This window comes from Pelophylax lessonae (assembly GCF_965119305.1).
Source record: "Pelophylax lessonae genome assembly, chromosome: 6".
In the NCBI taxonomy this organism is placed as follows: Eukaryota; Metazoa; Chordata; class Amphibia; order Anura; family Ranidae; genus Pelophylax; species Pelophylax lessonae.
Genome location: NC_138773.1, coordinates 199,783,677 through 199,801,086, shown reverse-complemented (window position 1 = coordinate 199,801,086; position 17,410 = coordinate 199,783,677). Strand labels below are relative to the sequence as shown.

Sequence of the window (17,410 nt, the reverse complement as noted above, 5' to 3'; positions counted from 1 at the left end):
ATAAGCAGGGGTTATTAAAAACTGTATGGTAGCACACGGGGAGATCTTTGTAGCAGTTCAAAGTATTGTTGAAGGTATTAAAATATACAAATATGCAAAAAGCTAAAACATGTATACAGTATCTTTGCTTTGATTTTAATATGATATGTATGCAGGGTGGGTACTTACAGTGTTGTGAGTTAGGTCCACTGGATGTATGGTATAGGTGTGGGTGCCATCATCAAACATTCCACTGCAAAAAAATAGATACATTTGAGACTACAATAAAATATCTAACAATCTCAATAATTTAAACCAGCTGACACTGAAATCAAAGATGGTTGCTGATGTCAGACACTTAGAGTAATGATATCACTTTCCTGGTCATGTAAAAGTGCTTGGGTCTAGCAAAGGTCTGCTAGACCCTTGCACTGCCACATGGGAGGGGGTCACATTCCCTCAGATTAGGATCAGTAAAACAAAAAAAATTAAGGTGATCCGAGCAGAGGATGTTGATTTTTTTAGAGCCTTTGGGTGTCTTTTGTGTGCTTGTCCCTCCTTTGTGCATGGTACAGCATGTCTGATGCTGTTCTGATACTTATCCACACATTTTCAGTGTTCAGTTCTGGTAGCTCTAGATAACATTTAAAAACTGCAAGCTTTCATTTTTTGAAGTAGCTCATGTTTTATTTTGAGATATGTTTTGGATCACTACCTTATGGAATATGCAACTTCTTTTGAACTTTAGTTTTATTACTAATTTGTATGTGTATAGTATATTTTTAGCAACTGCCTGTTTAATGCTATTATTGAAATGTTTTCTAGAAATAAATTTTTAAAGTTACATACTTGCTGTATGTTTGTAGCCACCCTAAGATGAATGTGTGTTGCTGGCTGGATCACCAGGTGAAAATAATGAAAAACTAAATGGGTTAATTGTTTACTGTAATATCTTATAAAGTGTTAAGCTTCAGCTTCAATTTGTTAGTCACATCTATCTAAATCTGCAAGTCTAACGTTACTTTCTCCCCAGACTGACAATGCAGCTGTCCAAAGGTGTTTGCTCTACTATTTTATCCAGATTGCAAACACCCTCAAAAAGGAAGTGTCTTCCTGGCTGGATCACCGTTTGAAATAAAGAAAAAAACACCTAAGAAAACAAATGCAGCCACTACTTCTAAGGATTGGTAAGCTGCAATATGTTATATCTTTGTTTTGGGGTTGAATACAGCTTTAGGATCTGAAACCTTACAAAATCATACATAACACTACTTGATCTACTGAAAGGGGTTCTAAAAGGTTGGACATCACTTTTATGTTTTATTTGTCCAGCTTTTTAGCAAACAAATAAAAGGTTTGCTCTCAAATTGTCAAAAATGTTAAATGTAAAAATGTATTAACAGAGGACATCACCAAATGTGGGTCATAAATGAAAAGCAACAGCATTTCAAGACACATGGCTTTTCATTATAAACCTAATTTTACATTGTGTTTTTACTCCTGTATGTTATAATATTTTTTAAAGCAATATTCTAGTGTTTAACCTCCACAATGTGCTTTAGTAAAGATGTCTTTTGGACCAATTTTCTAAACCACTGCAGTACTATTTCTTCAATAATATGGGACAGCACTCAACGTCATCAAGACTCCTGCCAGAAAATGCTTAGCCCTAAACACATATTACTTATATATTTGTGGATGGACCCGTTTAGCTATGAAGTTCCTTGACCATTGGCACTCTTTAGGGCTTATTTACAGGCATTTGCTTGCACCCGATCTGCTTTTCTTCCATGAACAAGTAAATATGCATGTAAAGGGAAATTCAGAAGTCCATTGTTGAAAACCTTCCTTAGGAAAATTATGTGAGCGAGAAACTAAAATAAAGTTTACTAAAATCTTTGTAATATAAGAAGTAGACAGAGATGAATTAATGTTTAACAGCAGTGACTACCAGTGACTACCTATGCAAAAAGATCCAGGTTATATGGATTGGACATACAGTAGCCCCTCTGCATGAGGTCTACGAATGTGTGGGATCCTTGTTGCCCATATACCATCAAAGAACCCCAATGCAATGTATCTATAGTGGCTCCATAATAAAAGGATGCAACTGGGAAGTCTAACAATATCTTTATACAGTGATCTCTAAAAGGAGTTTTTTTTGCTAGCCAGATGAATAGCAGCTAAGAAGTATTCCTCACTGCACTTAAATCTTTCTGCTAAGGAAGCTCCCTGGAGTCTCAGTAGAGACAACTGCTCCCCCTGCCTAAGCTAGGCAGATTATTCATCACTGAGGGAAGCAGACGTGCCTCGTTTTCTACATCCAGAAGCTGGTCAAAGGCATAACATTTTTTTTTTTATCTCTATAATTTATGTAGGTGATAAAGGATTTGTTTTGTCAGACGTTGTATGGCTGCCATGACTATGTTTCCCTGAGTGCAGGTTCACCATCTTTGTCACACATGCCCTGATAAAGAGATGTTGGTTTCAGCACATTCAACTTCTGGATTACTGAAGACTCCTTTGTTGAAATACAGTATGTCCCTTTGTAAAGCATTTTCTTTGCAAAGAGATTTTGTGCTTATATACAGTTAAGCCATCTAAAAACAATTTGGACCTAGGGGAATAGACAAACACTGAAATATAATCATATTTTAGCTAATGGAATGGATTAAATGGAGGAATTGATGTAGTATGGGGCAACTGCTGCTGATCACCCACTGTGCTTCTATTTGGTACATTGAGCTCTTCCAGAGTAATAAATTAATAAAGCTACCTTAAGCCTATATACATCCTGTACCCTGTTCCCGATACTTTACCTATTTGGCAGCTCTATTTCACTTAACCAATATTGTGAATTCTACATTTTTTCCTTTGATTACATTACGCACAAAGGTCATAAAACTGAAATTTGGAAATGTCATTGGGTTATATGGTGAACACAAATGTACATAAAGTAATATGACACTTCATTAAAAACTGATATTTCAGATTTGGGCTTCATTTGTTTCTTGGGAACTCCGACCACAGTATCTTGGTACCAGAGTTTTCAGGTTTACCCGCATCTCCTGCCCATTATAAAGAGGCCTCACCCTCCCTGTTGGGGTTTCCATTCATTTTATTTTGTAGAGCATCTATCTGATGGATGAAAAGAGGACTCCAGCTTTAGAGAAAATGCCAGAAACATAATTACATAATTGCTGTGAGAGCAGGCCCCACAATCACCATGGCCTTGTTTCAATACCCCCCCCCAAGTATAGGAAGAAATCTGTGGCAGGGTTAGGGAGAGATGAAAAATGCTTCTGGGGATAGCTCACTTTAGGAGTCCTGAAGACCACGAATGGCAGGAATTCTTCTTTTTTTTTTTACCATTCACTGGGAACTGTAATTGGGATGGTTAGCGTTGATCCTTTAATATTGTGTAGTTTAATAAATGCAATGTAAAATGTAGTGTTTATTTCTCCTTACTGTAAACCATTGCAAGTAGATATTGCCACTCTTGAGTTCTTCACACCTCTGATGGTACCATGATAGTAGCAGTGTTCTCCTCCCTATGAAAAAAAGTCAACGTAAATAAAAGTGCCATTTCTTGCTAGAACCTTAAGGAAAACCATTTTTCAAACATAAGGGTAAATTAGTAAAGATTTAAAAAAAATGAGAGTGTTAGTATGAATTCACATTTATGATATCAGATTACAATTCCTGAAAAAAGCAGTTACTGGCACCACACTTTAAAGATTCAGACTGCTCCAAACTGATTTCCATTTTAGGTACATGCTAAAAAGGCAAGTATTTAGCTCTTATGACAAAGGGCTGGCTACAGCGCTTGCTGAATAGACTTATGATGTTAGCAAAAATAGTTAATGGCTCATATATCTAATGAATATTCTAATGAATATAATATTATGTGCTCCAATTTACAACTGTGACTTCATTAATATTAAATAGTAAATAAATACAATCGATATTTAGAAACAAACAAATTATGATTGGTGGCTGATCACATGTGATAAAGTTCAAAATAAGTGACTGTGGTGCTCAAAATCATCAAAAAGTCCTTTGTGACTGTATAATCCAATGGTTCAAAAGTGCAAGTGCTCAAATATGGGTGTCCATAAATTCTGTGACATCAATTTTTTTCACCGTGATTTGTGGGTAGATTAAATCACTTACCAGAACCAGTGGGTCCTATATGCCTTATAGCATTAGGACCACTAGCACTTAATTGCCCCCTGGGCTGGGATGGGTTCCCTTTTAAAACTCCTGTGGGCTGGTAACAGGCTCCACCTCACACCGGGATGTAAAACCAATTAGATAAGGAGGAAGGGAAAAAGAAGCTCTAGATATTAGTTTATTACCCACAAATGTGGGTTTTTTAAAAGCAGGTAGATTGTACAAATAAAACAGGGGTGGTCAGCGGTCAGCTTGTGTGGGCTTCGCGTCCTCTCTGCAGAGTGGCGAGCGGTGTTTCCGGCTTGCGTTCCACCTGACGTACCGTGTTGACGCTATGCGTTCCAATCTAACGCGTTTCATCACTTCCTGTGACGTCCTCAGAGATGGCATCAATGTGATAGTGGCTTTTAGCTCATCTGCATTGTTGGGTCTGGTGTCTCTCATCTTTCTCTTAACAATACCCCACAGAGTCGGTATGGGATTTAGGTGAGGTGAGTTTGCTGGCCAATCAAGCACAGTAAAACTATGATCATTAAACCAGGTATTGGTACTTTTGGCAGTGTGGGCAGGTGCCAGATCATGCTGGAAAATGAAATCACCATCTCCATAAAGCTGGTCAGCAGAGGGAAGCATGAAGTGTTCTAGAATTTCCTGGTAGAGGGCTGTGCTGACTTTGGACTTAACAAAACACAGTGGACCAACACCAACAGATGACATGGCTCCCTAAATCTTTTTCTACCACATTTTTTACTTCCACTCAACTTTCCATTAACATGCTTCAATGCAGAACTCTGTGAACAGCCAGCTCCTTTATCAATGAATTACCCTGCTTGTGGAGTGTGTCAATGACTGTCTTCTGGACAACTGTCAAGTCCCCAGTGTTCCCCATGATTGTGTAACCAAGTGAACCAGACTGAGGGACCATTTAAAGGCTCAGGAAACCTTTACAGGTGTTTTGAGTTAATTAGCTGATTAGAGTGTGACACTATTTACAATATTGAACTTTTTCACAACACTCTTATTTTCTGAGATACTTAATGTTGGGTTTTTCTATCTGTATGCCATAATCATCAAAATTAAAGGAAGAAATTATTGAAACAGATCACTCTGTGTGTAGCAAATCAACAGTTAGGTCCATATATATTTGGACACAGGCATCATTTTAGTTTTTTGCAGGTATTTACCAATACATCAAGCTATAGTTATATATAAATGAAAGTTCACACTCTCGGGTTTAATTTGAGGGTATGTACATCCAAATCAGAAGAAGGGTTTAGAAATTACAGCTCTTAAGAAAAGCCACCCCCACCCCTTTTTCAAGGGACCAAAAGTAATTGAACAATTTGGGATACTCCTTCATTATTTATTCATCAATTAAGCAGGTAAAAGGCTTGGAGTTGATTCTAAGCATGGCATTTGCATTTGGAATATATTGCTGTGAACCTACATCACGTGTTCAAAGGAGCTTTCCATGCAAATGAAACAGGCCAGTGTAAGGCTTCAAAAACTAAACAAATCTATCAGAGAGATAGCAGCGACATTAGGATTGGCAAAAGCAGCAATTTGGTACATTCTGAGGAAAGAAGAACACACTGGTGAGCTCAGAAACATAAAAAAGGCCTGGACATCCATAGAAGACAACAGTGGTGGATGATCACAGGATCCTCTCTATAGTAAAGAAAAACCCATTCACAACATCCAGTGAAGGACACTCTCCAGGAGGTGGGCGTATCATTGTCAAAGTCTATAATAAAGAGAAGACTTCACGAGAGCAAATACAGCGGGTTTACCACAAGGTGCAAACCATTCATAAGCCTGAAGAATAGAAAAGCCAGATTAGACCAGAAGACAGGTTAGGTGCCAAAAAACATCTAAAAAAAAGTGATTAATCTGTACCAGAATGACAGAAAGAAAAAAGTATGAAGATGGCTTGGAACAGCTCATGATCCAAAGCACACAACGTCATCTATAAAACATGGTGTAGGCATGGGCATGCATGGCTTCCAGTACCACTGAGTCATTGGTGTTTATTGATGATGTGACAGAAGACAAAAGCAGCTGGATGAGTTCTGCAGTGTTTAGAGATATACTGTCAGCTCAGACTTTTGTACTTGATATTTATGTTCAACCTCTTGAATTAAATCTGAAATTTTGCATTTCAAATTCATTTGGTTTGTTTCATTTTAATTTTATTGTGGTGGCATACAGAACCAAAAGGATTAAAATTGTGCCTGTGTCCAAATATATATGGACCTAACTAGGACATGTGTCGTTCTAGGGTGAGAGCCAGGAGGGTCACAGGAACTCAAATTACCTGGGATGAACAAAGGTTAATACTGAGGGTTCAGCTTCTGCCACTGGAGGTGTTTGTCTCTCTGAAAGGGGCCTATGAGTCTCGTTTACCATAGTAGCCTGGATTGATGGATAGCGACTGGGAACCAGCTGAATCCTGAATGTTCTATTTGCCAATTTATTGTAATCATGCCGATTTAGACCTCTCTATAATTTGAGGGTCTACTGTTTCCGGAAAGCAGACTTGCCGAATGTGTATGCACATCTACTTCACAGAATCTGGTGTGAAGATTCTACTCTACGAACATAAATTTTTTAAATTTGGACTTTTTAAAATTAATTTTCATGTCTCTTTTAGTGCTGTACTCATTTTTATATTACTTTTGTTATGGTTTGTAATCACCTTATAGGTGCTGGCTATTTGTACAATTTATAGATTTTATATAAGTGCAGATATTTCTTTGAATTGTTTTAATATGTATACCATAGTTTATAGACTATATAACTTCCACGCAGACTGAATGATATGCACTGATTGGAGTAGACTGAATAATATACACTGATTGCAGTTATATGAACCAAAGAAATGTAGCAGAATACATTCTGGCCTAAACTTATTAAGAACAAATATTTATTTGCAAAATTTTATAATAGAAACAAAGAAAAATGTGGGTTTTGTTCATTTCTATAGAAAAAAAAATTAGAAACCCATTGGTGATTAAATACCACCGAAAGACAGCTCTGTCTCAAAAAATAATAAAAATGTCATATGAGTAAAGTGTTAGATGTCAGCGCTGAATGCTGAAAATTGATCTGGGCAGGAAGGGGATGAAAGTGTCCAGCAGTGAATTGGTTAAAAAGCACACCACAGCTGCACTTCCTGTTGAAATGAATGGAAAATGCATTAAAAATGCATAAAAAATGCAGCACGGTTGCATTTTTGGTGTGCTTTTTGAGTCACTTGTCCATTATTCACATGTGCTTGCTGGGAGTCAGGCAACCAGAAAATGCAACAAAAATGCATTTGCGTTTTTACCGTGTTTTTTCAGCAGAGTAGTGTAAAAGAGCCCTTAGCGTAATTGGTCTTACCCCATCTTGGGCTTATTCTAAAGCAGGCAAGTCCAACCTGCGGCCAGGGGGCCGCATGCGGCCCAGAGCCGCAGGCAATGCGGCCCACTGCCCCCTGACAATTTTTTTTTTTTTTTATGGGGAAGGAGGAAGTCGGGTTGGGGGCACGGCCACAGCGGCTTCCAACTAACTGTAGGCAGAGGCTGCCTCGTAAGGGATCATCCTCTAGTCGTGTTAAATTAGTGCTGGGGGGGCGTCAGCACGGGAAGGGCGCGGCGGCGTTTTATTACTTATATACCTTAACTATAGTATATATTTTATATGTGGCCTGAGAATGTCTCTACACTCACTGTGGCCCAGTGAAGCCAAAAGGTTGGACACCCATGTTCTAAAGGATAAGTTCATCTTTTGACAAAAAATAACAAATGCACATTTTAATGAAAGTAGAAAAAATGTGTATTTATTATCCTTTGTTGCAGGAGCCCATAAAGCATTGCACCAGCGATCAACAGATTGCTGATGCAATGCAGGTCTCCTGCAGACCTGTCAGTGTAACTGCTTGCTCATACCTCGTACGGGCAAGCCTATACACTCTGATAGGAAGAATCAATGAATTACCACAGTGCTCACAGTGCCAACAGTGTCAACAGCTGCAAAGGCTGTTGGGGCTTATAGTTTTCTATTCACAGAACACTGTGAATGAGTGACGCAGTCGGGCATACATAGTGTGTTTTTAGCGACTCATTCAACTGCCTATTTTATGCTATTATTAAAAATTTTAATCAAAAATGTTAAAGTCTTATTTTTACATACTTGATGTATGTGTGTAGCCACCAAAAGAAGAAAGTGTGTTACTTGCCTGATCAATAGGCGAAAATAAAGAGGGGAAAAAACCCTAATACGCCCATTGCTACTAAGAATTGGTAAGCTGCAATATATAACATTTTTGTTTTTGGATTTACATGCGCTTTTAAAATCTAAAATGCATGCCCCTACCAAAGACCTCTTTATTTTCATCTTTGAGGTAAACTAATAACAGTAAACATATTATCAAGTGTTATTAATATTTTGTGGGTAGCAGTAGCAAATGCTATTACTCTCTACAATTGCAGTGGAGTGCTTTGAGATGTTTGTGTCTAAAGGCATGGAGAGCGATCACAATGTCAAACTTTCTCAATGCCAAATGTGATGATTCTGAATTCCTTACCATATTGTTGATAAAGCCGGGGAAGCAAAATTACTTTATGAACTGATCCCCTGCTTCTTTGATAAAAAAAATTGGGATCCATCAGCAGGATTTATGAAGGGTACACTCAAATGAGTTATACCAGCTTTTTTCAACCAGGGTGCCTTGAGGCTTCTTCAGGGGTGCCTTGGCAAAATGACTAAAAATTGGTTAAAAATTGTATACAAGCCAGCAGGTGGATGAAGCCTGCCTTTTAGTTACACAAAGCCACATGTTCTCATTATGCACCATTATGACTTTCTAGACACTAGCATCCTAACAACCAATGACGTCATCAGTTGATAAGAAGGATGTCTGTCACTTTCACAGCATCCTTGTTTCATCCCCCTCTGCCTCTTTCCCTCAGCACTGAGCTCAAATTAGCTGACTGATGGAGAGAAATTGAGGGAGAAGAGAAACATTGGAATACCAGTCAGTACCAGTGTGTAAAAGTGTATTTGCTTTGGAAGAAAAAATGACCTCTAATATTGGGTGTCCTAAGTGTGGACATTGCTTGATTATGTAAAACTATTATAATAGTTTTTTACATTTTACAATGGGGTGCCTTGAGACTGTCGGTAGTTTTAAAGGGTGCCTCGAGATTGTCTATAATTTGAAAGGGTGCCTTGACTAAAAAAAAACTTAAAAAAACTTGAGAAACACTGAGTTATGTTATTAAAACAGCACTGACTTCCGTGTTAATTTTGGCATATAATTTTGATTAAATTTTAGTTATAGTCTTTTGACTGAAATGCCATTTTAGTCACCTGCAATTGTTTTAGTGTTAGTCGTATTTAGTCAGCTAAAATCCGCAGTACATTTTAGTCAACTATAATGGTCTACATTTTAGTCCACTAAAATCTCCAGTACATTTTGGTTGACTAAAATTATTTTAGTTGATTAAAATCTAATGGGTTTAGTTAAATCGTAATGCATTTTTTAAGCTTTTCCCTAGAATTTCCAAACTCATTATATTCTCCTGGAGTAAAAAAATATATCATGTTATTATTCATGGTATTCATGGTATATTCATGAGTTTGAACAAACTCACAGATACAGATTTAGCCACTCTGGACGGTCTGAGGAGGCCTGTAATGGTTCACACGCTCTGGATGGTGGTTTGAGTAGACCTATAATGTTGCACAGTGCTCTGGATGGGGGTCTGAGGAGGCCTGTAATGCTGCACAGTGCTCTGGATGGGGGTCTGAGGACGCCTGTAATGCTGCACAGTGCTCTGGACAGTGGTCTGAGGAGGCCTGTAATGCTGCACAGTGCTCTGGATGGTGGTCTGAGGAGACCTGTAATGCTGCACAGTGCTCTGTACAGTGGTCTGAGGAGGCCTGTAATGCTGCACAGTGCTATGAATGGTGGTCTGAGGGGAGGCCTGCAAAGTACAGTGCTCTGGGATGGTGGTCTGACTCTGAGAGGCCTATAATGCTGCACAGTGCTGGATGGTAGTCTCAAGTCTGAGGGATGGCCTGTAATGCACAGTGCTCTGGTTACCGGTGGTCAGAGAAGGCCTGTAATGCACACACAGTGCTCTGGACAGACAGTGGTCTGAGGGGAAGCCTCAGGCTTGTAAATGTAATGTACACACTCACTCATAGTGTTCTCTGCACTAGACGATCGCCATCATAGGACTCTCGTCGGGAGGCCTGTAATGCACAGTACTGCTCTGGACAGTCGTCTGAGGACTCGAAGGCCTGTAATGCTAGCTGCACAGCCTGCTAACTGCTGCTAAGCGAAGCAAGCTACAGACTGGAGTCGCTTGCTTGCTGGGAGCTCTGTGGAAACTGGGAAGTTCAGGAGGGTAAGTGTCCCTGCCTCAAAGTTTTGTTTCATTTTCATTCGTTAATGAAAACATAAACGGTTTTGTCAGTGGATGACAATGTGGTGTACTTCTTGTTTCATTTTAATCATTGGAAAAAGGATGCGGACGAAAATTTTGACGAAAATGTTTTCATTGAAGAAATTAACGATGACTGAATGACAATAAACAGATAAACAGGCCACTAGAGCTTAATCTGGCCCAAAAAAAACCTTACCCAAACCAGCAATGCATAATGCCTCTTCAGACATTATTACAGCAGTTAAAATGTCCAAAGAATTTGAAAGGTAAAACTTCTGACTTGGTTTTCGCATGTGAATGCTAAGGGGCGGTCATCCCCATCCTTGCTTCATTACCTAGTTAGTCAGTGATGTGGGGCAAGTGTTCAGGATAGGATTACACACTTTTCAGACTAAAGTACTTAAATGGTTGTTTCAAGTTAGGGACTTGCTAACTCAGGATAACAGACTTTCAAACTAGAAGAAAACACAGGCGCCACTCTAAGTGCAGTAACTTGAAACTTTTTTATTGTATAAACCGCTAGATAGGGGGGTACTCACAAAAGGGATGAATAAAACAGCTCATAAAACACACTCCGGTAAGGATCAGGATGGCTCGAGCGGTGACAAGTAGACAGGCTGTAGCGGTGACTGCCGCACTTCCTCGTCCCGGGGACACTCAGATGACCGTCCGTCGTCACTTTTGCGAGCGTGATTACGTCATGGCGCCGGCGAAGATCGGCCTGAGGAAGGAGCGCATGCTCCGAGAACGAGTCGCCGGCGCCATGACGTAATCACGCTCGCGGAAGTGACGACGGACGGTCATCTGAGTGTCCCCGGGACGAGGAAGTGCGGCAGTCACCGCTACAGCCTGTCTACTTGTCACCGCTCGAGCCATCCTGATCCTTACCGGAGTGTGTTTTATGAGCTGTTTTATTCATCCCTTTTGTGAGTACCCCCCTATCTAGCGGTTTATACAATAAAAAAGTTTCAAGTTACTGCACTTAGAGTGGCGCCTGTGTTTTCTTCTAGTTGGCCCCAAGCAAATCTTCTACTTGTCACTAGAGCTGCCTCAGAAGTGCACCTTGAGCTTTTTATGGACTTTTATGGACTTTTCCATGGACTTTGCCATACATGGATTTTTTAATTTGTCCTTTTTACTGATTATCATTCACTCTGGTTATTTGTGTGTCTAGTACCACTGGTATAGCCCCTGGTGATATTTATTCCCCGCTGTGCGCCAGCTATTTTATTTTTGGTCTAACAGACTTTCAAAGCCCATCTCTAATCCATTCTTCATTTTTTTTAAACCTTCTGAAGCATGCTTTATTTCAAGAGTTTAGCTTTAAAAGAAAAACAGTCCCTGTTTATTTATCCACAAAAGATCCCTTTAATCAGTCTGCAATCTTCTGATAAACTATCCCAGGCATAGTGGTTTTGATTGGGATAGCTTGTTAATGGGATGCAGGAACCACAAAATATTTGCTGGAAAGTGTTTTAAAACTGACATACTTTGAAGCTGAATGGTATTTTTATTTATCTGCAGTGCAAATACAATATTTCAAATAGATTACCATATATATTTCTAAAGAAAACTTTTCCCTGGGGACACAAACCACTTAGGAGGTGGAGCAGCCATGTTGGCCACACTCAGTTTAGCCACCTAACCTAGCAGCATATCTTTGGAGTGTAGGAGGAAACCCCTTAAGCCATAATGATGGCCAGTGAATCTAAAGTAGAACTATAGGCACATTTTTTTTTGCCATCTGTGTCCCATTTTGTGGATTTCCCTGCACTTCCTATCCCATATCCAAACAGGAAGTTGGAGGAAATCCCTGCAAACTAAGGTAATTCCTTAGGGACCCCCATTTCACCAGAACTAGTGTCCCCATTGGAAGATTTCCCCTTTTTTTCTTTTTCTAGGGACAGCCCAAAAGGTGTGTGACACCTCCCTCTCCGCACACTCCGCGGCAGATGGACCGCACCCCCCCCTCCCCGGACCACACCAGCCCGCACACCCTAGCATTGCCACCTGCAAGAGACCACACACAGGCAATTAAAGTTTCCAAGAAGCAGATCCTGCAGACAGACACCAAGACAGGACTGGTGCATTAATGGCAGGCGGATCACAGTGTATATCTCCCTGTGCATCACACGCAACACATGCCAATGGTGCTCTTTTCTGCACTTACCTGATTTGCAGCGGCGGGTTCTCCTCAGTCCTCAGTCCCCCACATCTCGCAGCGTCTCCTCGAGTCCTCCCTCCTCCTCCTCCTCCATGGCCAATGGCATGGGTTCGCCTTTCGGCCAATCGGAAAATTGGTCTCGGATCCCCTTCCTCATTGGCCAGGAGGAGGATCCGTGTGACAATAGCGAATATTCATTCTCTATTGTCACACAAACGGGTAGGCTCGGGGCGCAGCGCTCTGCGCCCTGAGCCCACCCTTTTCTGAAGCCTATTAGAGCCTCTGGCTCAAATCACGTACTTCAGCAAAAAAAAAACCCATTGAACTTCTTGCGTCCATCGCTCCGCATGTAGATTAGGGGGCCGGATGCATGGATAGGGGGGGTGGCGCCCCTGCGCCCCCAACTCACCAGCCGCTACTGCCTCTGGATATCAGTTACATCACTGGCATCACCAAGCATATGCAAAAAATACAATGCTGGAATTCATCCTTGATTTTGAGTAGTTCACAATACTAGCATTTAGGAATTTATCAGATTCTACAACTGATCTGCATTTAGGCCTAGTTCACACCAAAACATAGTGCAGGAAATGCAGGATTCAGTTTTTGGATTTGAAAAAAACAAACTTCTATACCTTATGTAGATGCAGCATCGATCCATCTCTACAGAGATCTGAACAATCAAAGACCACTGATCACTCAGTTCTTAGCTTCGCTCTGAGCTCAGAGCAGTGACTGGAGCCCTGGGCTGTGGAGGGGTCGGGAGCAGCTGGCTTAGGCTCTTGTTGGGATCCCTGCAGAGCCCGGAGCAGCTCTGTGACGTCAGCCAACAGTAGGCTTTAGCCTGTTGTCAGTTAAATCTAGGTCCCAGGAGTGCAGAACTAAGTACACTCCTGTGACCTACAGGAGAAGTATGGCCAAAATAACTTTGACCATATTTCTCTTTTAATGGCACGCCAAATACAGATTACAATTGCAGTGCGTTTGTGAGCACCATATTGCATGGTACTGCAGTACCATGCGATTTGGTGCAGTGCATTGTGAAAAGTAGTGCAAGCACTACTTTTTGCATGGACTGATGCATTTTGCAGCCCACTTAAATGAACAGACTGTCAAAATGCACCCTGCGATCCTGGTGTGAATAGCCCTTACCATACACACCTTATCCAGAATGCAGGATGTTATTTTTATTTATTTATTGCACTTTTACATGTTTATATAGCAATACTACATGGGATAGTGCTAATTATTGTATAAGTAAACAGCATGCACTGCTGATATGTTTACTATCTACAGATGAACAGTTCCCTCCAGTGGTCTTGAAGACAGCTGTCTTTAAATTCACAGATGGGGGTTGTTGCTACTTTTTTTTTTTAGTAAATCAATAAAGATTATTTGTTCTTTCTATACATTGAGGGAACAATATAATTGGTAATAGAAGTCTACAATTTCCACAGGTCTCTAAATTAAAGATGTGTTGTTGTCTTCTACTGTAAACTCTGTTTGTTAGTAGTCATGATAGGTACCACTGAGAATACAAAGCATCATCCATAATAACTTATGAATGATCAGAATTTATTTCACTGCAACCAATTACAAACAGCCCTTGAATCTTTATAGCTGGTAAGGACTGAATCTGTTAATTGTAAGGGTACCACATCTTTTGATGTAATTTACAAACAAGCTTAGTGCAGGGCAGCATATGGCCTTTACACACAGCAATGAATCTAAATGTACCCAAAATTACTTTTGTTAATGAGAGTGTTGGTGACGTACGCAGTGCAATCCTTAGAGACATATAACTGAAACCAGTAGCCAATGCTTTTTTCTTGATATAATGTAAGTTTACCCTTTCTTCAGGGAAGCCCTTCAGCTGTTACGAGGAAAAGAATATATGTAAGACATTGGGATATTGCCGACATTCTTTTGTTTACATTTCAGCTGTCAGTGGGGAACCCCGAAGACAGCTGATGCGTCATTGGTTGTTAAGGACACGGCGACTGGCTTCTCCGGCCCTTGCCTTAACAACAAGGTATTCTTCACACAGAATTCAAATCAGTCGATCATTTTTCGACCGATCCGAATTAAAATCGTTCTGAAAATTTGGAATTTATTGGAAAATGAATACACTAAACAAAACTAAACAAATTCAGAAATGAATCAACGAAACAAACATAGGAAAATAATGAATCTGAAACTAAACAAAACAATTTTTTCTATTCTGCACATGTCATAGTTACATAGTTACATAGTAGGTGAGGTTGAATAAAGACAATAGTCCATCCAGTTCAACCTGTGTAGGCATGTGTGGCTGTAATCATCTCCCATACCCCTGAATGTTCTGATCCTTGAGATGTAAGTCTAAGAGTCTTTTGAAAGCCACCATACTACCCGCAGAAACCACCTCTTGTGGTAGAGAATTCCACAATCTTGTTGCCCTAACAGTAAAGAACCCCCCGCGTTGCCTGAGGTTAAAACGCTTCTCCTCTAATCGCATTGTATGCCCTCGAGTCCTCATGCAATCCCTTCGAATGAACAGCTTTTTTTCTAAGCTGGGATCCCCATTAAGATATTTATAAATTGCTATCATGTCCCCCCTCAGACGTCTCTTCTCCAGGGAGAATAAATCGAGCGATTGTAGACGCTCTTCATAGTCAAGGTCCTCCAATCCCCTAATTAGTTTAGTTGCCCTTCTCTGGACTCTCTCCAGCTCCAACACATCCCTCCTGAGGACTGGCGACCAGAACTGGACGGAATACTCCAGATGCGGTCGGACCAGAGTTTTATAAAGTGGAAGGATTATAGTCTTATCTCTGGAATGCATCCCTTTCTTTATGCATGCTAATATTCTGTTGGCTTTGGAAGCTGCCGCTTGACATTGCATGCTGTTTCCTAATCTATCATCAACCAATACTCCCAGATCCTTCTCCATTTTTGATTCCCCCAAGGGCTCCCCTCCTAACGTGTATTGTGATTTTATGTTTTTAGTCCCCAAGTGCAAAACCTTACACTTCTCCACGTTAAACCTCATTTGCCATGTCGTTGCCCACTCTGTTATTTTGTCCAGGTCATTCTGCAGGATATCTGCTTCATGTTGTGAAGTTATTGCCCTGCCCAATTTTGTGTCATCTGCAAAAACTGATATCGAACTACTGATCCCGACCTCAATGTTGTTTATGAATAAATTGAACAAGGTTGGTCCCAGGACTGAGCCTTGGGGGACCCCGCTTACCACCTCAGACCAGTCTGAGTATGCGCTGTTTATTACTACCCTTTGGACCCGCCTTTTTAGCCAGTTCCGTATCCAAGAGCAAACCCTGCTATCGATACCTGCAGACCTTATTTTATAAATTAAGCGCTTGTGGGGAACTGTATCAAACGCCTTAGCGAAATCCAAGTACACCACATCCACTGGTCTCCCCCTATCTAGCTCACAGCTCACCTCCTCGTAGAATGTAAGGAGATTGGTTTGACAAGAACGCCCATTTGTAAACCCGTGCTGATTACTGCTGATGATGTTGTTGTCCTTAGCAAACTCTACAATATAGTCCCTTATCATCCCCTCCAGAAGTTTACATACTACTGATGTCAAACTGACAGGCCTATAATTTCCCGGGATATGCCTCTGGCCCTTTTTGAATATTGGAATCACGTTAGCTTTCTTCCAATCCCCTGGTACATCTCCTGTCCTAATACTGTCAGCAAAGATCAGGAACAGTGGTCTCGATATAACTTTACTGAGTTCCTTGAGTACTCTCGGATGTATGCCATCCGGTCCTGGTGATTTGTTTGTGTTAAGTTTATCCAGCCTTTCCCTGATTTCCCCCTCTGTTAGCCATGGTGGCAAGTCCTGTTTATTACTACTAACCATACAGTCATGGTCAGTGTACCCCTCCTTTTCCTGTGTAAAGACTGACGAGAAAAAAGCATTTAGCACGGTTGCTTTTTCAGTGTCCTCTGTAACCATCCTCCCATCATTGTTAATTATGTGTGCAATATGCTCTGCCTTAGTTTTTTTGCTGTTGATATATTTAAAGAATTTCTTTGGGTTTTTTTTACTATCCTCCGCTATTTGTCTCTCAAAGTTGATTTTAGCCATCTTGATTTCTTGTTTACTTTTCTTATTTGCCTCCTTGTATTGCTCGAAAGCCGATACTGTGCCCTCTGATTTATACTTCTTGAAGGCCAATTTTTTCCCCCTAATAAGTTTTATGACGCTACAGTTTAGCCAGCCAGGTTTGGCTTTGTCTCTTCTAAATTTATTTCCCATAGGAATGCACTGCAAGATGCCTTTGCCTAATATGTTCCTAAAGCATTCCCATTTTTCCTCTGTGGTCAGGGATCCCAGGGTTTGGTCCCAGTTTACCTTTTCCATCATTGAGTACAATTTTGGAAAGTTTGCCCTTCTGAAGTTTAGGGTTCTTATGTTCCCCACTTGTCTTGTTATGTTGTTATTTACACTAAATGTGATCATCCTGTGATCGCTAGAGCCCAGGTTGTCCTGGACTCCTACCTCCGAGATTATGTCTGGGTCATTAGTGAGCAATAGATCCAGGACTGCGTTTTCTCTGGTGGGGGAATCCACCAACTGTGACATGTAATTATCCAGTAAGGTTTCCGTGAATAGGCGGGCCTTCTGTGAGTGTGCAGTCCCCTCTTC

The 17,410-nt window shown here is 40.6% G+C and overlaps 1 protein-coding gene across 6 annotated transcripts in view; it reads right to left on the bottom strand.

Annotated features, from left to right (window-relative positions):
- ADAM23 (ADAM metallopeptidase domain 23) overlaps positions 1–17,410 on the bottom strand; it is a 306,801-nt gene that overhangs the window by 118,458 nt on the left and 170,933 nt on the right. For all 6 annotated transcript variants that reach the window (XM_082261892.1, XM_082261893.1, XM_082261894.1 and 3 more), the window contains exons 5-6: positions 3,448–3,530; positions 169–232 (exon numbers count right to left, since the gene is read on the bottom strand). In XM_082261892.1, coding sequence (XP_082118018.1) covers positions 169–232; positions 3,448–3,530 — 147 coding nt within the window. The remainder of the gene's footprint in view (positions 1–168; positions 233–3,447; positions 3,531–17,410) is intronic.